The sequence below is a fragment of the Durio zibethinus genome, chromosome 8 (genome assembly GCF_047325235.1).
Source record: "Durio zibethinus cultivar Kanyao isolate XHJ-2024 chromosome 8, ASM4732523v1, whole genome shotgun sequence".
NCBI lineage: Eukaryota > Viridiplantae > Streptophyta > Magnoliopsida > Malvales > Malvaceae > Durio > Durio zibethinus.
The window spans coordinates 24,504,616-24,528,908 of NC_143169.1; the positions used below are offsets into that span (position 1 = coordinate 24,504,616).

The 24,293-nt window shown below is 31.6% G+C and overlaps 2 protein-coding genes and 1 pseudogene across 9 annotated transcripts; 2 read left to right on the forward strand and 1 right to left on the reverse strand.

The window, feature by feature from the left end:
- LOC111278682 (uncharacterized) lies at window positions 1-1,230 on the forward strand. Its single transcript, XM_022865308.2, has one exon. The coding sequence runs from the start codon at window positions 198-200 to the stop codon at window positions 744-746; it is 549 nt and encodes a 182-aa protein (XP_022721043.2). The 5' UTR covers window positions 1-197; the 3' UTR covers window positions 747-1,230.
- A 3,932-nt stretch (window positions 1,231-5,162) lies between these two features.
- On the forward strand, window positions 5,163-9,530 carry LOC111278141 (trihelix transcription factor ENAP1-like). Of its 6 annotated transcripts, none has more exons than XR_016344125.1 (4): window positions 5,168-6,658; window positions 7,762-7,949; window positions 8,898-8,984; window positions 9,151-9,530. XR_016344125.1 is itself a non-coding variant. In XM_022864659.2 (3 exons), the coding sequence occupies exons 1-3, from the start codon at window positions 5,749-5,751 to the stop codon at window positions 9,199-9,201; spliced, it is 1,002 nt and encodes a 333-aa protein (XP_022720394.2). In that variant the 5' UTR covers window positions 5,163-5,748; the 3' UTR covers window positions 9,202-9,530. The 6 variants fall into 6 exon arrangements, 2 of the variants coding, with proteins under 2 accessions (XP_022720394.2, XP_022720395.2); XR_016344127.1 differs by having other exon boundaries at window positions 8,944-8,984; XM_022864659.2 differs by lacking the exon at window positions 7,762-7,949 and having other exon boundaries at window positions 5,163-6,658; window positions 8,944-8,984.
- A 1,145-nt stretch (window positions 9,531-10,675) lies between these two features.
- Window positions 10,676-16,162, reverse strand: LOC111278142 (protein LIGHT-DEPENDENT SHORT HYPOCOTYLS 10 pseudogene; annotated as a pseudogene). Of its 2 annotated transcripts, none has more exons than XR_016344131.1 (2): window positions 15,442-16,162; window positions 10,676-11,023 (listed from the first exon to the last, which is right to left on the reverse strand). The product of XR_016344131.1 is annotated as a protein LIGHT-DEPENDENT SHORT HYPOCOTYLS 10 pseudogene, transcript variant X2 (transcript). The 2 variants fall into 2 exon arrangements; XR_016344130.1 differs by having other exon boundaries at window positions 15,417-16,139.
- Window positions 16,163-24,293: the final 8,131 nt, after the last annotated feature.

The following is a 24,293-nucleotide window of genomic DNA, read 5'->3' on the forward strand; positions in this document are numbered from 1 at the left end:
AAAAGCTGAGAGTATATAATATAATAATAATTAAAATTTTTTTCTTTTGAGACTGATTCCACACTCTCTTTCTCTTCTTATATTTCTCTCTTTCCATCACTTCCTCTTCCCCCTCTTTTTCATCTCCACTTTTCTCCTTCTGCTGCTGCGTCTACTTCTTTCTCTATCAGTGACCAATATATAGAGAAAGAAGAGCTATGAAGAACACCATCCGATGCTGCATCTCTTGCATTCTTCCATGCGGGGCACTCGATGTGATTCGAATAATACACTCCAATGGCCGCGTTGAAGAAATCAGTGGTTCCATCAAGGCCAGCGAGATCATGAAGGCTCACCCTAAACACGTCTTGAAGAAACCCTCCTCTCCTTCCGACGATGGGATGGTCCCAAAAATCGTCATCGTCCCACCAGACGCAGAGCTCCAACGTGGGAAGATTTATTTCCTCATGCCAGTCCCTTCAACACCCGAAAAAAACCGATCAAAATCTTCCTCAACAACCAAGAAGAAAAGAAGAGACAGCCTTGACAGCAGCAACAACAACATCAGCAACAGCCACAGCCGAAGCATGAGCAACGCCAACAAGAACAACAACACAATTTCAATGACGAATCTTTTGATATCAGATCAGTATTTAAGTGAGATACTATCAGAGAAGTTGTCGACGCAACGGGATCGAAGAAGAGGCCGAGTTGGGGTGTGGAGGCCACACTTAGAGAGCATCTCCGAGACGCCAAATGATGGTTGATCATCATGAAGTACAAATTTCTTCATATTTTTATATGATTTATCTTTAGAGAAAAAAAAAAGTACATCCATCCATTATTAGGGTTAAAGGAACAACAGCATAATTGTTTCTCTTTCTTTTTTGCATTTCTTTTCTTCCCCTATATTAGTTTTCTATTGAGTTTTGTATATATAGGCATAGAAGCAAAATAATGCAAGAGCAAAAAGACTGAGCTGTTATTTGGAAATTGTGGTGATGATTCTTACAACAAAGTTATTAAGGGATCTTGGGTTCGGATGATTTCCCACATCTCTTTGAAGTAGTAATTTTGTAAATGCCGAGAGAGGATTTGTTGAGTTTCTTTTCTAATCTTTTTTGTGGGGAAGTAATTATTATCCGAAGGGATGATTGATGAAATAGAGTGAGAGATGTTAGTTCTGCGATTGAGCACTAAGAATAAATTTGGTTTATATGAATTGAATAAGATTTTGATTCTTAGGTGATATGATGTATGATGGTGCCAGCGGAATATTAATAATCGATCATCATGTTATGACATTTTTGCCCATAGTTTTTATCAAGATATGGTTATTCATAGATGTTTTCTTCTCATTCTTTCCATGGATAAATCGGAATTTGACATGTCATTTTTATCAAGAGTGTGTATATATATATATATATATATACACACACACACACGAAATTTATTGACATGCTGTAATATGCTATGTTCTTGTGCAATCCAAATCAAAATGAGGGAATTCACATGATCATGCTTTAATAGAGCTCATAAATATTCATGGAGAGTTTGGAACCACAAAGAAATATCTCCATGAATTGAATTATAGAAATATTAAATCAAAGTGAATTTATAGTCCCCACATAAAACTTTTTCCACCATAGAATAATTATAATTGCAGTTTGCACTAACGAAATGGGCTTTAGAAGGGGTTGGGAGGCATCATATCATATGCCTTTCAAAGCATTTTTGTTTTCTTGCAAGATGGATCAGCATCCTGTGAAACTATTTAACAGTAGAGTTTGACCTCTACATTGGCTGGATTAGTTGCTATTGATCATAGAATTTCAGTTCCACTTGCTAATGTTACCTTCATCATCTCCTCACACACCCCCGCGCCTTGAGGAGTAATCAAATCCCCCATTTTCCATCTTACATATATATATATGTTCCTGAGATCTGCAATTTTTTTTTTTTTTTTGTTTTTCCAGTCCCACCATCTTAGGCCAACAAAATGGTAACCGGAGTTGGATAGATATCATTGCAATATAATTTATTTCAATTAATGCATTGGCATGTCAGAAATATTGGAGGTCATTTTATCTGCTTCATCCAGTACACTAAACTTTTTAAATTTAATTTAATTAGAAAAAAAAGTCAACATTCTATCACCAACAAATCATCATCTCTCACTGTCTTAACTTTCACTGTAATTATTAAACTTTTAAACATATACTACTAGCTAGACATCATGAGACCACAATTGTTCATGTATATTTGTGATCTTTTTGCCTTTATTTCCTGTTCAGACCAGATCATATCAGCCCCTCATCCTGTTTCACTCTTTTTATCTTATCTTATCTTTCCCTGTGGGGGAGTTCTCAAAATCACCAATAACCACTGTTTGCCGACAAACATAGGAGGCCAAATTATGGGACGAATGATCTATGATTGGACTAAGCAGTTAAAATGCCTGGCCAAGGGGCCATGGCAGATTTAATAGACTAAATAAGCAAGGAAGAACTGCCTTAAAGGGTGAAAACTTAGGCTACATCACAAAATTTAACAGCCTTTAGAAGCATGGGATTTGCTAGTTGATATTATATTTAAGCTAAAGAACTTCTAAAACCGGGTAAAATTAACCTGTCTATATATATAATGTTATGCATAAAATGAATGAAATTATCATATTATAAAGCTCAAAATTTAATCCAATTGATTTATATAATATTTTTATGAGTGTTAAGACTTAAATCTTAATGCTAGCAACTCTTTCTTCTATTTTCAAATTGCGATTTTCATTATACAAAAAAATAATTGGATTACAAAATCACCATATCCAAATAATTAATTTGCTTCCAAATCATTATTAATTTATTATAACTAATTAAAAACTCCATATCACCAGCTGACATAAGGGGATGAACTTTTGATTAAATATTTAAATATATAAATTAAAAAAATCTGTTTACTTGAGTATTTAAAAATAAAATACTGAAAAGCTTTTGAACGATTCAAAGCCATACTTCAATTGGCTCAAAAGTCTATGGAAAATGAAGGAAGAAATTGGTTATATATTCCTTATATGGTGCAGAATACATAGTAAAAGTGGGAAATAAATATTGCCAAAAGATTGCAATAATTCAATCGGCGGGGGCGCCTCTCTCTTGCACTTTGTTATATCATCATGGATTTGTTAAAAGGGTAAAGGGTCGCTATCTCCACCTTTTTATGTAATCTGAATTCTTTATAGTTTGTGTTCATTTACTTTGCAGAATTTAATATTTATTTTAATAAAAATTTAAAAATAAATAAATTTTTTAATTTTTTAAATCAAGATAATATATATTGATAGTCTAAAAAATAGTGGTTTGTGCATTCGAAATAATTCGAATAAAAAATTATCACTTAGACTCATAATTACATCGAAAAAAAAAACAAACTTACTTATTAAGTTAATCTTTTATTGATTAATATCACCCCATGTTTTAAATTTCCAATTCTTCCCCTCTTCTTCTTTTCTTTTTTTTTTCAACCAAAATCCTCACGATGGATAAAATTTTCCAAAATGGATCGTCAATCTTGTCGTCACCCATATCTTCACAAGTGAGAAATTAAGAAATGGGGACATTGCATTGAACCAATATATACACTAGCTACTACTATTTGACAACCTTTCCTTTCTTCGAAAATTGGGTTTGGACCCCTTTTCCAATACTTGTTCATAGCACGCATGAATGAATATGATACAAGTTTCCCAGGTTGAAAATTCTCCTAATTCAGACAACACTACTATTGATAGATGATTATCACAAGCAGGACGCGGGGGGCGTATATACAAACGATTTCATGGACTATCTCGTGTGAGATGTCTAGACTTCGGAGGATAAGGGAGGGGGGGGGGGTTTCAACAGCTTAAAATAATGTTTCCATCCAAAATATATATTACTAATTGGGATTTTCTCGAGTTTACATGCTTCATCGTATGGTTGAAAAAAGGAGGTGCAGCATATTTATTCTACACGGCATGACTTGCACTTAAACCATTTTCGTGTACAATGTGCTCATTTTATCAGAGCAATGCCTAATTAATTAGCACACTTTTTCTTTAGCGAGGGAAATGTTGAAGACTGAACATTAACTTCTCTCTGTAAATTTGATTTATTGGAGTGTGCAGCCTTAACGTTGATATATCAATGATTTTTCTTTTATATTTCTATTCAATGTAGGATTAATATATCTTGTTTACACCTTTTAAGCACTTAACGTGAAATTTTTTTATGATTATCACCCTGTTTATTCTCTTTTGAAATATTTGATGTGATCAGATTTTGTCTATCACCGCACTTATTCCTCGTTAGAACGTGCTTAGCATGATCAAAATTTTTTCATCATACCTTATCTTAATATCTTGTTAAGTATTTGATTAACTCTCCATACCTACCAATACTATTGGGTTGCTAAGTGTAAAGTAAGATGAGTTAAAAATTAATTTTGATATCATTTATTACGTAATCATTATCGTTTCTGATTTATTAAAATACGTAACAGTAATGTTTATATATTCAATGATTTTTTTTTTTCACGTGAAATTAATGCAATGCTCGTTTTCGGGCTATGAGGTGGGAATTTCCGTAACTAAAATTTTGTTTAATGGTCGGACTTTTAGTCTTTTTAGAGCCATGCAGCCTGAAGGTAGGGGGTTGTCTGCCTTGAGATGAACGAGAATGGCTTGAAAATTGAATCACGTAATTCTTCAATGGACCTAAGCCGAACCAAGACCAAACTTAGAGTCGGTGCGGCTAATGTCATGTGTCAGTCGGCAGCCGGCGCATCACTGCCAAACATCATCGCAGCCGCTTCGGTCCCCCTTCCATATCAAAGCCCATAATTCAGCAATTAGTAGGCATTTCCATTTTTGTGAGCTACTACTTTTACGATGACGTTGGTAAATTTCTGTATGCTATTTTCTTATCAGATAATAACAAATTATTTGTGAAAAATGTTATTAGATAATTTGAATCTATTAATAATGAATTTATTTAATGTTAAAGGTAAAAAAAAGTTGTTTTAAATGAATAGGAGATGCAATCTGAAAATCATTGCTCAATCCATTTTCCTTGAACCCAAGCACATGTTTCATGGCGCAAAAAAAATGTGTTATTTGATAAATGATATTGAAAAAGATAAATTGTCCATCTGATTCAAATATTATTAAAAAAAATTGTTCATCCGATTGAAATTTTTTTATTATTATTAAAAAATATATTTTATAATTTAATTTTCTTTCATCGTTTTTCCATGTCATCCGATCCGAATTATTTATTTTCCACTTTTGTATGGAAACGAGTATTTTACAACAGAATTGAAGAGAATGATAAGCTTTACAAATTTTCTTATCCATTGATATCGGCGAAAGGATCAAAAGTGTTGCGCCTTTTCGGCCTGGTAAGAATGTGTAAGAGCAGGCCAGGGCAGCAGCGAAAAGGAAACGTCAAAATGCCAACTGGATTAGTAGCCGAGCCGAATCCGATGATGACCCAAGCCACCAGTCCACCTCACCCCACCCTCACGCGCTTTCTCACATCCCGGCGACCCACCCTCTTTCTATTATTCCCTTTCCCTACTCTCGTGCCCCTCTCATCTGTCCGGCGCGTCATCGCCGAACCGAACCCAAACTCTCTTTTTTCTTTTAAGCCTTCTTTCCCAATCAATAACGTAACCTCCCCTTAACGCCCTGAGCAAAAGCCAACCGACCCTTGTTTGTCTTCCCGAACCACCGAAATGGGCGAACTTCTGGATTCGCTCACGCCGTCAACTCTGCCCACCGCTGTCTCTACCACTCCCCACTCCCGTCCGTTACCTGTCCGTGAAGATTGTTGGTCGGAGGAAGCTACCTCTACCCTCGTCGACGCTTGGGGTCGCCGTTATCTCGAGCTTAACCGTGGGAACCTACGTCAGAAGGACTGGCAAGATGTTGCTGATGCTGTTAACGCCCTCCACGGTCATACTAAAAAGACGCACCGTACGGATATCCAGTGCAAGAACCGGATTGATACCATCAAGAAAAAGTACAAGATCGAGAAAACTCGTGTGACCTCCTCTAACGGAACCCTAACGTCGTCATGGCCTTTCTTCGAACGCTTGGATTCGCTTATCGGATCCAATTTCGCCGCTAAAAAGCTTTCGCCGTCACATAAGATATCACCGAAACCTAAGATATCACCGAAACCTTCGCCGAGGTTGTCACCGAGGATCCCCGGATCTCCTCCCTTGGCTCTCCCGCTTCCGCTGACGTACAGGAGGACTCCGGCGTCGGCCACGGTTGTCGCGCTTCCCCAGAAGAGGCTAGCGGAGGACGATGGATATTTCAGGAGAAATTATTCGGCCGTCGCTGCGGCTGCCGCTGCTGCTGCGGAAAGTGATGAGGAGGAAGGAGAGGAAAGCGAGGGAGAGGAAAGTGAAGGAGAGGAAGAGGAGAGGGAAGGGATGAAGAGATTGGCGAGAGCCATAGATAGGTTTGGGCAAGTATATGAAAGTGTCGAAGGGGAGAAGCTGAGACAGATGGTGGAATTGGAGAAGCAAAGAATGCAATTTGCTAAAGATTTGGAAGTGCAGAGGATGAGGATGTTTATGGATACGCAGGTGCAGCTCGAGAGGATCAAGCGTGGCAAACGATCCTCGGGGTCTAGTGGTGAGGCCTATTCTTCCTCATAAAAGAACTGTCTTTAGCTTTATATATTATTGTATTTGTTATTTGATTGATGATAATGCATATTTTCACGTTTTGGGTTCATTTATGTTTATGCTTTATGTTTATTGTTGGATTTTAAACACATAATTTTTCTTGATTAGTTGTTTTAGTGTGGCTTGGACATGAGATGGGAATGAAATAGAAAAGGGTCTTAATTTGTTGAATTTTTTTTTTGTTAATGTTGATTCTTATGGGTTTTTATTGAGGAATTGAGTGAGGGTACCCCCATTGTGTTTGGAGAGTCTTTATTAAGCTTCTAGCATGAGAAACTTGAAGATTTTCAGAGTAGTATTCTGGTTCGTGGTGATTGAAATCAGTAAAAAGTGTTTTTAGGATGATCTTTGAATGACTTTATGATTTGTTAATACAAATGGGTGAAATGTTCATTCATGGATGAGTGTTTTGGCTCTGTTTTGTGGTATATTTGTACAATAAACAATGACAGTTAATTCTTCAATGATGCTGGTATGCTTTTCTTCTTCAAAGGGCATGACCTTGGCGTTCTTTTATTTTCAATGCTTATTGCTGAAGTGCTCTATTGGAAGTGGTTCATTATTTTCTGGTGAATGCTTTCTTCAAATTATATGACTATAGATTGTGTCTGATGCGTAGTCTATTACTATCTTAGATGTGTTTGATGTAGAACCTTGCATGAATCCCTAGGTTTCCTTCATGTATTTGATACAATATGCATTAAGTGAAAATTGCATTGGTTGATATTGGTGTCAGTTTGGCATTTGTTTTTCTTACTTTACATATGTTGTTGACTGTTTATGTAATAATGGTAGGGAACAGGTATTTATGTTTTACAAGTTGAAAGAATAAGGCGTTAAATTTAGGCTGTTGTCTTTTTAAGATATGTCCAACTCACCATCTTTATGCTTAGTTCTGTCAGTGTGCTTCTCTTAGATTTATTGGTTGACTTGTATTTCAACATGTTTTCTAAAAGAAAAGAATATAACCTTGACCTCCACTATTGCTTTTGAAATACTATGCTTCAATGTGCTCTGGTGGCTATTTAATGTGAGAAGATAATGTGCCAGGTGATTAAGGTCAAAGTTTGGAGGTACTTTTGATGTTGGAATTGACTGACTTGCCTGAAGTGACAAAAGAAACTCTGTTGATATTTTAATTGAGACAGCTGATAACAAGCATGCAGGCTGGTTATCAAAAGTAGACTTGCCTAACATTCTATACTACTCAGATTAGGTTGGGAGGTTGGTTTTATTTGGTAATTTATCAATCCATACCCTTCTAAACATGTTGTTGATTTGGGATGTTGCCTGTTCTGTTTTGGGGTTTTTCCATTTTGTTAAATGTGCACTTATGATGGCCTTTTTCTATCAAAGTATGTGTATTTGCAGTGTCCTGGTGCGTTTAAGCCTCGTTTATTTCACTCTGCTGGTTACCATATCTAGTTGAGAGGTTTTAGAAATCTATAAAATAGGAGTGGGGATGGGGATTTAATGTGTGTGTGTAATTTTCTTTCAGACTGATCAGGTTCAGGCTTGTGTTCAGATAAACTTTTCTCTCAACTTCTCATTTTCTTTCATGGTGTGTCAGCTGAAAATGGATGTTTCTCCATTACTAGTCTGCTAACATAGGTTGTTGGCTGTCTTCCTACAATATCATGTGCCAAGAAGCATATTGATGTTGATCAAGAGCTAAACACGCTTAACCTTTTAAATTACTCACGTGCCTGTGGTGCACATATCACAACCTTAATGATTTGTCTGTCCCTTTTCTGTATTGTTAAAAATGTTAGCATTTCCTGGTTCAGAAGAAAAGGTAAAAAACTACCAATTTTGATGCTTACCTTTTGTAATATAAGTTTGCTTTTGAATTTGATTAATGACGAATAGTACTAAAGCTGACCTTTTAATGATCCTTTTAAACTTGTAATGACTTAGTCAAATATCATGATTATAGTTATGCTCTGTATGTGCACGGTCAAATATCATGATTATAGTTATGGTCTGTATGTGGTTGTAAGAAAATTTTGGATACACCTTTTTTTTCTGATGCACCAGAAGGTATTGTCTGTACTCTGTTGGTTCTCTGCCTGTCTGTTTCTCTTCATCTGTGCTTGTGAGTTAAAGATTGATAATCTGTAGTAGATCCTCATACATACTTACCTGCAAGAATTCTTTCAAAGTCATACATTTTATGGTTGTCATAGGCATCTAATTGTCTTGTTCGGTTTTTGTTGTGTGATATTTCTGCAGCAAAATGCGCAGAAAGTTCTAAGATTGAATCTTTATTTGAGGTATGCGCATCCTTTGTGTTTTTGGTCAAGTAAATTAGGTGTATTTATATACATGGGCTACTTTTGATTATATGTTGTTCATTTCCTTGACAGTTTTGCATTGCCAGACTTTTAACTACTGATGCATAATTGATTTCTAAAAAACGCCCATTGTTCTTTGTTGCAGACATTTATAGCTAGCCATCTGGGGAAGAGTTTCGACCCTTTTTTTGCGTGAGAAATGAAGAATATTGATTTTTTCACTCATCACTTGAAAGTATATATAGTTTCTAGCTGATACTGGCCTTAGTACTCAGAAGATAATCGGCAGTTGGCAGATAAGGTTGCCAGAGTCTTTTAAAGTTTCTTTGTTTTACCTTTTCCCCTCTCATTTTTGGGGGGCCATAAAAAAAAAACTGTACTCATTGTAATTTAATTTGGGATGTTGGAACTGGGCCTACATTTGGTCCACCGTCTTTTGTTCAAGTTGCTGAGTCTCTAACTTGTTAACTTTTGTAAGTCTTGTGATGTTTCTTGCAATGTACAAGATTAGGTTGTCTTCAGAAACTATAGTGTTCACTATCCCAGGCAAAGCTTTGCTGAACTAAAGCTTTGGTCTCCCATTTCAATTGAATTAGGCCAAAATCCTGACGTTGATAACAGCAATCGCCACTTGTAAGAAACTACTAATTGTTTATCACATCATTGAGACATCATTGAGAGTCACACTTGTATTTACCGTCATATTTTCGAATGCAACTGATTCAACAACACCTCCTTAAGCATATTAAGCTTAATCAATAGTTGACATTAGACTCTTCATATCAAGCAAATTCCTTCCAATCACTAAGAATAACTCATCAGTCATCAGACCATTCGAGCTAAAAGAAAAAGGAAAAAAAAAAAACCGTAGCTGGAGCATATCAACATATTGGTTGAGGTCATCGGGAAATTACACTTTTGCTTTTTAGAAATGAGGCTGTATTTTGGGGTGAAAGAAAAAGATCGTATGCATTGAAATTTAAATTCAGATTTGTTGAATTTTAATTATGATTACATCAATTAATTAAGTTAAATTACAAATTTGAAAAAATATGTTTTTGAATTACCATTAAATATTCCTCAAACATACAATGCGATCGGATCTAGAGCCAAGAAAAAGCATTAGGTGATATCATAATCATTGCTTAAACATTTAAGTTAAGATGACTATTATACGCTGACTCTAGCTAGCTATATATCTTCATGCTCCAAAATCTTGGTTTTTTTTTTACGATGGAGAATGACCTTATGTAAAATACAATGTATATATATATATTAACAAGCCAACTGCAAATTTAGGTAGAAGAGAAAACCCATTTTTGATCACGTTTTTTTAAAAACTAAAAAATAAAAAACCACTTTGCTTGATAGAAAAGATAGAAAGAGATGAGAATGAATATTTTTTTTAATTTAATGATTAAGCTACAAAATATAAAAATGATCGTAAATTTTAATCATTAGATTAACAAATTTTTTATTCTAAACTATTTCCATACTTCTTACCGAATAAAACTTAAAAGAATTGACAAAAAAAAAATTGCAAATGTTAAAGATGGAATCTCAACGTGTAAGAATTCATTTCTTCATCTCTTAAGAAAAGTGAATGAATCATTTAGACTAAATCTCAGTCTCACTCCTAATCGTGCTTTAAAAAAGTTTAACACAATAACATAATAACTAGATGTAACTAATATCATTATATCCTTAATCAATACGTCTAAGGTGTAATAATATTATATATAACTTACAAGGTGATGGATGATAGTAATTAATTAAAATGCTAATCTATAGCAAGAGAATTAACAACCGATTGAGACAAGCTTTAATTAATTGCTATGACAACAACATAATTATTAGGTACACAACTTTTATCAGTGAATGATGCAAAGCGAGAGAACCTTAACATTAAAGCAGTAGTAGTGGTAGTGCTACATTAACTTCAAACGTTTGCCTTTTTGTATACCCTTCTCTTCCCCTCTGGTTTTGCTTGTTTGATGAATGCTGACTGACCATCGATCCTGCAACCAAATATTCACAACATACAAAGGCCAACGAGCTTTAATTCTTTGTCATATTAACTTCTCCAATTGCCTAATTTTGTGTATCCAAGTTAATGTGGACTGACCCATTCAGTCTATACTACTTGCTGGAGAAATTAAAACACATACAGTACTATTCCAAAAGAGGAAAACCATTTTTTCTTGCTTGGTAATTAAAAAGGGATAATAGGATCTCAGGTGGTTAAGGAATTAGATGAAAAGATCATTGTTAATAAAAATGAGTGGTGTAAAAAGATTCAAATTACAATCTAACATGATTCCCTTATTTGGTTTTTCATGCAACCAATCCCCAGAATATTATGGGCTATAAAACTTAGTGTGTTGTTGTGGTAGGATCCAGGTGCAAACTAGTGAATTGCAGCTTTTCACAATGCAGATGAAAAGCGTAAGCCTTCTATAATTTATGAGTGTCTCTTTGTTTTTTGCTCTTACTTTTCTATAACTTGAAAATGAAGAAGACAACTTGGTTTAAAACACTTTTGCGTTTGAGGGAAAAGGGTGGAATGAATGTGGGAAAGAAAAAAGCTATTCTTTCTTTTGATAAGAAGAAAATGGGAAGCATGAAAGGTAGATTAATTTTCACATTTCTATGTTCTCAAAATCCAATGTTTTATCTAGAGGAGGTTACCAAATAAGGGAAAATAGTCCATTATTTCTTCTCTTTTCCCTTCTATCAATCATGATTAATCTATGACTGAGTAAATTAAGATGAGGGCATAAAGGCAAGAAAGAACAAAAACCTCACTGATCTTCCCTTGAAATTAATCTAACAAGGTAGACTTTGAGTCTAGCTTACTTGTGATCTGATTAATCATAGACTATATTATAGTGGCAAGTGTCTTAAGGGTTTTTTTTTTTTTTGGGTGGAAAAAGGGGTAGTCTTTAATACTATTTTTCAAAAGAGTGGAATAAAAGCAATTGTTCAATGACCAACTAAAAACATAAAGATTTTTAATGTACAATATTGAAATTTTCTTTAAATAATAATTTTAATTAATTTCCTTTGACACACACTCTTGAATCAATAGAACTAAGATGTTTTTTACACTTAGGGTTCATTTGGAAACCCGATTAGAGGGTTCCATTATATCAAAAAATGCATTTTATGACTGAACCCTTTTCAAATAAACCTTTAGTCAAATAATTTTGTTTGAATGTGGTCAGGTTAGAACATAAAATAATGTTTCTTGAAATAACATTTTACAGCTCATGGAAGGGGCTGAGGGGAAGAGGTACTCTTTCAAAACCCTTCAAATTGTAAGATTTAGAGTTTTTTCATTAATTTTTTTCTTGTATAGATGAAATTACCATTTTTGTTTATATATTTAAACAGTTATAATTGAAAAATATACCATAACTTATCATGTTCTTAACATTTTTGTCTTTAGCCAAATAAGGTGATAACATGCTCTTTCATTTCATTTTAATTTCCTCCTTTAATGAGAAATCTTAAGAAGAAGAATAAATAACATTTGCCTCTCCTCTACCTGTATTCTATCTCATTCTTTCTCCATCTGATTTCAACTCCCTAAACACATTATTAAGCTGATCAAATGATCCAAAAATATAAGACCGCAAATGCATGAAAAATCTAGGGACGCTAGCTATAATTATTCTTATAATTATTCCTATGGACTCTAGCTAGCTAGCTATATCCTATATACATATGGGTTATCACTCCTGTTCTTCAACATCAGGCCAAACTGTTTTGCTTTATAACCAGTGTTTTTCTCAATGGAAATGGGTGAAAAACTGGGTGTAAAATTCTTAAATTTGGTCTTCCTAAGGCAAAATTGTATCTTATTTCTCTCCGTACTAACTCATGGCAGAGAAAAGATCAAAAAGAGTAGAAAAGAAAGGCCTGTATTATTCTGTCTGTTCTCTGATATTCCTCGTTGGATTCAGTTCATGCCATGGCAAAGTAATAGTAAGGTAGCTTTTTAGTTTTGAGAGTGCACGTGTGTACCATATCAACTCTACTTCCTTCGAGGGTAAAGCTAGTTGGCATTCACGGGCATCTTGCTTTTAATTTAATCCAATTACACTAATTAATCAAGAACAGTGTATATGTATATTTGTGTAATTGTTTTCTACTTACATAGTTAATATCGAAATCCAAAAGTGAATACTTCAACTAGCTTTTCATATCCAATGTGACTGCAAACCTCGGACAGGGGCTAGCTAAGGGGCAAATCAGTTTAGATTCTTATCCTTAATTTCTTCAAATTTATCAAGCAATTTGTTTGAGCTAGAGCTAGAAGTCCTTTAGTTTAAAATTATGATGATATATAGATTCTAGTTCATGCTGTTGCAATATTAATTGATGCATAAGCCAAAACTTGGCCAATGTGCCAACTTAAAATTGCATTACCTTATATATGCATGTCTTGCTATTGGACATGATAAATTGATGATAATCATATTCTGTTGGCTGATGTTGTGATTTGACCCCTAGTAAACACATCAGCTGTAGTGTCACAAATTCTAGTGGCTCTTTAATGAATGGCAAGTGTTCATTATTTCAAGATGTCTATTTTTTTTTTCTGTGAAGAATTCAGATGCTAACTGCAAGTGAATACTCAAATCTCAAGATCTATTCCTCAATGATTAAAATCTGTTAAAATTTCAGATCACTTAGTTAGGTTTAAGATTCAAATTCCCTTTCCTCTTTAACTTTTTCCAATGTACCAACCAAACCAAGGAAAAAGGAAACTACTAGGTTTAAGTTTGCATCTGTCTTCTTTTCATCTATTTTTCTTTTTTTTAAAGGTAAATGCATCTTTCTCCTCATTCAAAAGTTAGGATAAAGCTCCAAGCAAAAAATAGCTCTAAGCATGGAGGCATGTCTCTAATATTCATATTAGAGTTATGTGTAAAAGTAGTATATAATTGTACATACATACATACATACATACATACATACATATATATATATATATATATATATACATTATTAAGTAGGAAAGGAATAAGTCTCTGAGCTCTGTACCTAACTCAAATTGTTGTCTTAGTCAAATATTGAAGCTCTTATAGAATATGTCAACATGAACTTAAAGCTTATCTCAAATGGATTACTCACATTCCTTACGAGGTAAATTCCCACAAGGTTGAAGATCGATGATCGATCTCCAATGCATGTAAATTTTTTTTTTCTAATTTCTTAATCTACGACCTCGTTTACAAAAAAAAAAAAAAAAAATCCCAATATTTAATACACTTTTATAGTTTATCTTTAACAATATTAGTTGATAATATGTCCCACTAAAAGTGTTAGTCCCCTAATGAAACACAATCTGATCACCGCCAGGTCAAGTATAAGACAAACTGGCCAAGTGGCTAGCTCTTACAAGATAAAGATTCTTGAAATTAAAAATGCATACGTAACTGCCACGATCCGTTCATATGCATGTCATTAATTTATAAGAAGCAATAAAAGAAGAGAGCTCAGCCAGATACAAGATTTACGATTAAAAAAATGATTTTAATTTGTTAATTAACTACTATTAAAATAAAAAAATAATTGCTTCAGCCACTCGAAGATTAATGTAAAATAATTTTGGACCAAACTGTATGAGAAATCCTTGAGGGTGATAATTATAACATATGCCCCTTTTTATAATGCAAATTTCAATTTCCAACTTTAAATGAGAATAAACAAATTTCACATTATAGCTATGATATATATATATATATATATATTAAAATGGACATTCATGGGGAGCACAAAATCGAACAGAATCAGAAAAGGGCCAAAAATACAAAGGGAAAAGTAAAGAAGTGAGAAATATTTAATTAGGAAACCACAAAAAAAACAGTGTTTTATTTATTTATTTATTTGCATGATATAAGAAAGAGAGAAAGAAAGAAAAAGAAAGAGTGGTGTAATGTTACTCCTTCAATTATGGCACGTAATAGTAAGAGAAGGGTAAAAAGTTTTGAGGTCAAATTTACTTACCGTACGCCTTCACTACTGCAAATGCCACGAAGGGTGAGAGTTAGAACTAGGGTTTTGCAGTAAAGGGTTTAGGGTTTACCAATGAAATAAGATCCCAACTTCAAATACTTTTGTTCTTTTGGTTTCAATTTTTTTCATGTAATAATTCAAGCAATCTAATTTACTTTTTATTCTTGAAAGCTAAATTGTTTATATTTCTCTTTAGTTTATTTTTTCTTTATGTTGTTGCTAGATGAAATTAACTAGATTTGAGGGCAAAAATAAACGTATTTAAACGAAAAAACTAATCTTATGATGCATATATATGTATCCAAGTAAAAAAAACCATCAAAACTAATCATATGCTGCATATATATATATATATATATATATCCAAGTCAAAAAAAAGAAAATTACCATTTGTCTAAAGAAGCCAAAGCACCTGGGTAAAGCTAAGAGATCTGCTGCTTGGATGATGACTTTGGCTCGTCGACGTTGGGTTTAATTTGATTCTTCTTCTTCTTTTTCTTCCTATAGGGAATCCCTCTGGCCTTAGCTTGGCAGTCCCTGACTTCACGCAAAAAAACCCGAATTGCTCCATTTCCAAAAGGGTTAGTCTCCGGTGAGCCACCATGCTCCTCATAAGCAGCTCTTAGGCGTCCGATCAGTGCATCAAGGCTCCCCCAGGCTTGCCTTAGTGGACAAGTACAAGGAGCAGGCGGGTCAGGTTGACCGAAAAAGACACAACCATGTAGGTGAACCTTAGTCTTGCCAAACTGATCAAGGTATCGTAGAAAATCAAGAACGTGGTTGCAGTTACACTGTGATAGTGCAACTGGGGGCCTCTGGTTCTTCAAATACTGCCCGAAAGTGTTCCAGTCTCGCCTTTTCTGGGACTCATACCGGCTCAACGGAGCCGGCTGAGGCTGGTTGTGGTGGTTACCGGAGGAGGATCGTGAGGACCCTTCAGCAGAATCTTTGGCTACATCACCTGACATGATTAATTAGAATTCTTTGTCCAGAGGAATTTTTGGGTATTTTTGGCAAGAAATGATAATGATAACAATTGAAAAAAAAAAAAAAGTTGAAAGAATAAGGATAGTGCAGTGGAGGGAAAGATGAAAATCACGTCTTTGGGTCTAACTGAGGAGACATGTTATGGGCCCTCTATGAAGGTGCTTTTGTTCCTCTTTTTCTTCTTCTCTCTCATTCTTATTTCTCCTTTTCATTGACACTATTTGCACTAACAAATTATTTTTTAATATAATGTATAATCACAATAATTGTATGCCAATGCCATCATCTCTACTATCATTATTATCATTTTCATTTGAATTAGTTTAACCATCATATATATATATATATATATATATATTTATGAAACTTTTTGGTGAGTCCTTGCAAGGAAAAATTGTTAGTAACTCGGTTAAACAACCTTAAACCTTGGTAGTTTAATGGAATTTGACTTGTTTTCCCAAAGGAAAAATGATATAAACTCAAAAGCTGGTAGTGTTTGACTCACTGTGAAAAAGCAGTTGGATCAAATTGGAGTCTAGAAGAAATTACTTGATTTTCTGCTAAAAAATTATTACCACTAATCCACTATGATCCATCCATCACCACTAATAAAGTAATAATGACTGATAATACATAATTATATTTTAGTGGTATTGCTGATGTTAATTTCCTTGGTTTATTCATTAATCTATTCATATATTTTCTTGGGTGGATGTTTTTTCGTCAGGTTGATCGTGTCCTTGTCTTTCTCTGTACCTTTTACTTTTGCAGATTTACTCGATTAAGAATGCAAACCAGGGAATATTAGGCATACCCTTACAAACAATGCCTGGAAGTTTTTGAGCTCTCTATGTCGATTGTCAGGTTTTTCAGTGCAGAATATGCATGCATGAGTAAAATGGCAAATATTCCTTCAGAAGGAGTTACGGGTCTATTTTTTTCTCTTTATTTTACTAAAAGAGTTAGGAAATTGAATATCTGCAAAGATTTTCCTCCTTTCAATTGTTGAATATGGAAGATCAGTTTTGTTTCTGATTTGAAGTAAAAGGATATTTAACTATTTATGGTTTTCAAATTTGTTAAGAACATTTTTGGGTTCAAAGGCAAATAAGTTTTTTACTTTGTTAGAAATTGTCAGAAGATTTTTAGAAGTATTTTCGACTTTTAAATCAATTTAACACATCAGGCTCACCCAACATGCATGGTGCCATATTAGCTCGGCTATATCATTATTTTACTCCACAAACCATTTATCTTCCACCTATAAATAAAGTTATTCAGATTTTATTTATCAATATGATTATTTTTTTCTTCTTCCGACATTTCATATTCCGATTTTTGACTAAAACATTAAAGTACAAACGTAAAGAACATCTCTTACTTTTACTTTTAACTGTTTTCTTTCTCTCTTAGGATTTCAATATTCTAACTCTCAGTTCAGAGTTCGACACAAACAAAATTAAATATTTTTTTTTAATTAAAAAAAATGATACCGGAAAATCATGCTTCAATTACATAGCTAAATACTCAAATACAAATTAAAACTATTTAGGGTCTTAAAATTAAATTCTCCTTTTCATGGATATGGGATTTATTTAATAGTATGGTTTTCTATTATTTAAAATCAGCATACCCTTCTCTGCTTCCATAAACTTCTCAATTCTTGATGAAGAATTAAAGTCAATTCAATGTTAGATCTTTGGTATAATCACAAGAAAAGCTTACCAATTAATTTCATGAGCACCTAATCTGAAATTACAGCTATTGAATAAATTGCAAGGTTTGCCCACCGTCACAAGATTCCTTAATTTCTCGTTTACATTTCCACTACAGTAGATTGATATGAAAGTTTTCCATTTTAGGCCAAAAATAGAAAAAGAAAGAAAGGAAAAAAAATCCCTCTGTGATGATAGTGCTTCATTATTAATGGAGAAAAGAAAATACAAGTCAGTGGGAAAAAAAAATTAAGGACGGATCGTTTTGATGCAAAATTGAGAGACATCTTGGGAAAATGGGGTCCAAAACCCTAAGGATATGCTTGGGAATAGTCATTTATCATGATGTTGTTGAGATTTTGACACCAGCTTTACAATAATATTGTACCGTATAATTTTGGCATTTTTGAGTAATTCTTTCGGCTCACTGATTTTTTTTTTTTCATGTCAAATTTTTTATTTGTGAAGATTCGTATTTAATTTATGAAATATTATTTGTTTTAATTTAAAGATTTTATAAATTTATCTTATTGAAAACGTTTCATAAATTTAAATTAAACTTTTATTTATATATCATAATAAATTTTTAAAATTTTTTAATATGAAATCGGGTGTCACAGTATTAATCTTCAAATTCAATGCAAGAATAAATTGTCTCTCCCTGGGAAATCAGCAAAATGGATCTTTTTGCATACCATTGGCAAAGCTAGTTCCTGTTTAATTTTCTCTCTGCTTTTGGACTAAAAGGAATAGATACGATTTGAGCCATCACCAAAGCTTATACCAAAGCTGTAGCCTGTATTACTTGGTCATCTTTGTAAAGAATGTCAGGTCAGATATTGCCCAACCCTTCTATTTCACGAAAGTGATCTGCAGTGGCTAGCCTGCCAGTACAATGATGAAAAGCAGCTTCAGGGAAAAAGCATATTTACTGCTGAAAGATTTGGAAGAATTTTGGCAACTATTTTCAATGGCAACTTTGCTTTTAGAACAGTGTTTGTGACCTGAGTTGAGGGTGCATTTGAAATTATCGGTGCCTTCAAAGACCAAACAGTTTACGGAAAAATACCAGGCAAAGGCAGTTGAATTCTCAGATCATGACCCACACCTGTTGGCCATATGCATATGTTATTAAGTAATAACAATGACAAAGCTATTAATCTGTCTTTGATAGAAGCAACTGGAAATCTAAAGGGACTTCAAATTGATATGTAATCACTAGAAAACCTGACAATAAATTAATTGCAAGAATCCATGCTGAAGTTGTTGCCATAACTTTCTAGACAAGAATCAACAACTGACCCACCTCCTTCAATAGCTGTTATATCTTGTGAAAATTTGCTTATAGCATGATCATAGGCCAGTGCAGTGACTGAACTTATATGCATGAAGGGTGAGAAAAATTTTTGAGAAAATAAAAAATATTTGAAATCGTAGTATTTGATTTAGTTTGAATCAATTTTTTTTATTCGGTTCACATTAAGTTTGGATATTAAATATATATATTAAATTCAAATTAAATTTTAAATCTCAATATGAAAATAAAAAAATCCTTAATCAAAAATATATATTTTCATTAATTTATATATATATTTTAAATTTTTATAAAATAAAATAATTATTTTATATACAAATCTATTTAAATATTTTAAAAATTCCATTAAAATGATATATAAAAAACAAAAAAAATTTAAAAACGATAAACCAAATTGATAGAATTCCATTCAAACAAATTGGTTTCAAAAGAAAATCAATTCGAATTCAAATCAAATTTAAAAAATTCATAATATTTTGTATTATTCTAAAAAACCGAATTAAATCCGATTTAATTTGACCGTTATCACCCTAATATGCATGAGTGACAATTAATTTGGGTACATAAAAGACTTGATTTGTCTGTAAATTCAATTCCAAATTAGACAAAATCTATTTCTAAGGAGAAAATGGAATCGTTAACAGTGTGAACAACATGATTAAGAGTGATTCCAAAGTAAAATGCTGTATGAAAATATTGATGCTCAAAATGAAGATACCCTTTGTCGGATTATACATTTCATACTACCTCTGCCCAGAAAAGTTGTCATTGTTTGATTTTTGATGATCAACTTTTTTCAAATTTGATTTAAATAATATTTATCTGTGTCGCCTTAAATCCTTCTTAAAAACTAAAACTCAAGAGCCTTCAATTATGAAAATTTTATTACTAGTCATGTGTTTGAATTTGAAAATTTTGCTAATAGTCCATAATTACGCCTACCCACATAAGATTTTCTGTGTGCCAATATCTCTAAGCTTTGGATTATTCAATTCCCACACGTTGGCAGTGGGGACATATGTTTCATTGAAAGGAACTCTACAATCAATCTGTAACGAGTCTTTGCAGCTGCAGGCAATGAACAACTGAGCAAATGCCTAGCCTCCCGTGAGCAATACCCACCCTACTTTCCCTTTTGTTATTTTCTTTCTTTTGTTTTCTCCTTTCAATCACCTCATGAATGAGAGTGTATTTTTCATGGCAATTTGTCTTTGCCAATTCAGCATTATGTGATGATTAAAGCTATAATTAGATTTAACAATTCGTATATTTATTTTATTTAAAATATTTAAATTCATGTATTTTATTTAATTTTATATAAAAATTATATATCATAATTCGTATCGATATAAAAATATAAAATATATTTTTATATCTTATTTTTATATTATATTCAAATTATATTATCGTATCATATTTTAAATCATCGAATCTAACCAGAGACAAGATGTTATTTACCATTTTTGTCGGTTTTGTTTTCCTCAAAAAATTGGGGTCTGGGGATATATCCTAAGCTTTCCTCATGTATAAGAGAGGTTCCTTCCCATATGATTCTTTATAAGAGGGCATGAATGGTCCGGCATGGTGCACTCTCCCTATTACTAGGTATATATTTATATACTTCTACTACATTTATATTAATACCTAATTGATGTGGGATAATATTATTTAATAGTTGGAATGAAGCACTAGCTTATTTCTATTCACTTGTATTAATAACCTTGGATTAACAAGGCTTTGATTCTCAAATATGATTAAATTATTAGGTAATAAGAATCTAAAAATGGGTTTTAAAGTCTAAAAAATATGTTACCAAAACTTCAAAAATGGGTTATATATATTTCGAAAGTTCAAATGTGTTCATTTTTCCAAATCAAATAATAAAATGTTAAAAATATATTTCTAAAAACAGTTTTTAAAAAAATGATAATAGTTTGGATTAGATCGAATTCGGTTCAATTATTTTGGATAATACATAAAGTTATAAACTTTTAAAATTTGATTCAAATTTGAATCGAACTTTCATATGATCCAAATTAAATTCTATCAATTTGGTTCATCAATTTTTTACATTTAAATTTTTTTAGTTTTTATATATTATTTTAATATAATTTTTAATATATTAAATAGACTTAGGTATATAATAATTATTTTTATTTTATAAAATTAAATATATATATAGTTAATAAAAATATATAATTTAATTTTTTTATAATTCTCGATCCGAAATCATATTTGAATTTAATATACATATTTAATATTAAAATTTAATCTAAATCAAATAAAAAAATAAAAATTAAATCAAACACTATAATTTTAAATTAATTTTTAATTTTCTAAATTTTTTTCTCACTTTTATTTCTAAGTTTCAAAGGTTAAAAATAAAAACTGTTAAAATCCTATACATACATACATATATATATATATATATATATATATATATATATATACATACAAGCTTTAGTTGTAATCTTATCCAATTACCAAATTAAATATATTAGGCATTAGATATTTGACAACTGTATTTTACACTCTTATAGTAGTCTTTATGTCCACCACGTCAAGAAACCTTTTTTTTTTCTTTTTTTTTTTTTATTTTCTTCAGAAATTGCCACAAGCTAGCTAACTTTTAGTCTTGGGTGGATTTGAAATTTTACTCTACTTTGGTTACAAGTTAGCACCCTTCGATCATGTTTTATGATTATAACAGAAAGCAACGTGCGAAGATTTGTTTGCACAAAGTAAAATTTTACTATTCGTATATTGTATCATATAATATATTAAAATTTATATATTTATATCATATTTTATATAAAAAATATATATTATAATTTATATTGATATAAAAATATAAAATATATATTTTTTATTTTATTAAATTTATATATAATTATTATTAAAATTTTAAATTATATAATATTTATATTTTATTTTCGTATCATACTTATATTATATCATCATGCATATTTTAAATTGCTAAATCAAATTGATGATGCTTTATTGGACATACTTACATGGGAAACAGATAATTATGCAAAAAATTTCCTTTCTCCCAGCTACCTATAACACTTAGGTACTTCTGTTTTCTATATATAATAAGCATTTGTAGGCCTTTGTGCCTATTAATCTGTTATATGCTCTTTACTTGTATGCCAATACAAAGAAATTTATCAATCACGGAGGGCAATCCCCAACCTCTCCCTCACCCACTTTAAACTAAACTCGTCAAGTGATAAGACCCTGTTTGTTTCGAAAATTTTATTACCTTGACTAAGAAGAGGATTGATTGACATTTGAGTTTGACACATGTTTGCAAATTGAGGATAATTGACATGAAACAAGTCTGTAAGCTCTCCCTGAACAAAGCAGTGCCTGACTGTCGGGGCCATGATACAGTCAATTTGCAGTGTTATAGTCATTCAAAAGAAAAGCAAAGGCCAACTTAGTGGAGAATGCATGGAGATCAGATACACATTACACACAAATTCATGAAATTTTAAATTAAAAATGATAATTTATATATTCGTATCATATAAAATATTAATAATTTATATAATTATATTATATTTTATATGAAAATTATGTATTATAATTTATATTAACATAAAAATATGAAATATATATTTTTTATTAAAATTTTAAATCATATTATCTTCGTATATTTTATTCGTATATTTTTTTATCGTGTTATTATATCGTATTTAAAATTATTATATTTATTTCAAATTCACTTTATCCAACTTATATGAATGCATCAGCTTTTAATTGCCTTAACCTACATAGTGATAAGATATTCCCACTTCTTTACTATTTTTTTTTTTATATATAAATGTTGCTTTAATCCACGTGAATGGGCCCATTCTCTTCTCATATTGTCTTCGACTGCACCTTCTAGTCGTGGACCCTAAGTATATGCAATGCAAAAGTAACGATGTTCTAATTTTTCAAGACAATATTAGATTTATTTTTATCTCCGAATTACCATCCATTTTCCAGCTTGATTGAAAGTAAATGTATATATGGACGCTCAAATTTAGGTGATTGAATGTTTAAGTGGGCTGTTATGGACCAGCTTAAACCTCCGTGGGCAAAGTACGGCAGACACATCCATTCACTGGGTTTATATATATTCTTTCGTAGCCCAACTTTAGTAGATCCAATTGACAATTTCAACATTGGCTAGAAAAACTTTCCCTCCCCCTCCAATCCTTCACGGTAATGAAAGGGTGAAAAAACTAAAAATTGAGTTAAAATTATAATTTTTGGTTTGGTTTGGATTATTTTTTATTTAATTTAAATTAAATTTAAATATTAAATATATATATTAAATTTAGATTAGATTTTATATCAAGATATTAAAAATTAAAAAATCTAATAAAATTATATATTTTAATTAATTTTTATATATATTTTAAAATTTTATAAAATAAAAATAATTATTTTATATATAAATTTATTTAAATATATTAAAATTTTATTAAATTAATATATAAAATAAAATTTAAAATTTAAAAATTAATTAATTAAATTTAATTTCAATCAAGTTAATTTTATAAAAAAATAATTTAAATTTAAATCAAATTTTAAAAATTTATAATATTATATATTATAAAAAAAATCTAATCGAACCTTATTTACGCCATTATTAACCATTCATAAATGAATGGCCTACAAGCACTTGATGATTCCTACCTATAGAAGGACCCCGAGCACCCGCAGTCATTGCTGCACTTGACTCTGCAATCATTCGACTTCAAGGGGCCATCTCCTTCTCTATATCCGCAAGTGAAATGCTCGGCACACGACTAATGAAAGATATAATCGAGTCAGAGAGTCGAATTAATATCATAAGAAATTTAAGTTTAAGTTCCATTTTTAATTTATGGTTCGAATATTTAATTTAAATTTGATTCTTAATCAAAATTAAATTATTTAAAATTATTTAATTAAATTTAATTAATATATAAAAATAAATTCAATTCATATATTGAATAAAAATTTAATTATTTATATTTATATTTAAAATTAAAATTAAAATATTTTATTAATTAAAATAATAAAAATATATTTAAATATAAAATTTTGATTAAATTTATAAATTATTTGAATCAAATATAAATATTCAAACTCAATTCAATCAATAAATTAAATTATTTAAATTTAATTTAATAATAATAAATTTAAATTTTAATCAAATCAAATTCAAATAATTTATTAATATTAATATACCATTTGCACGTTTACTCA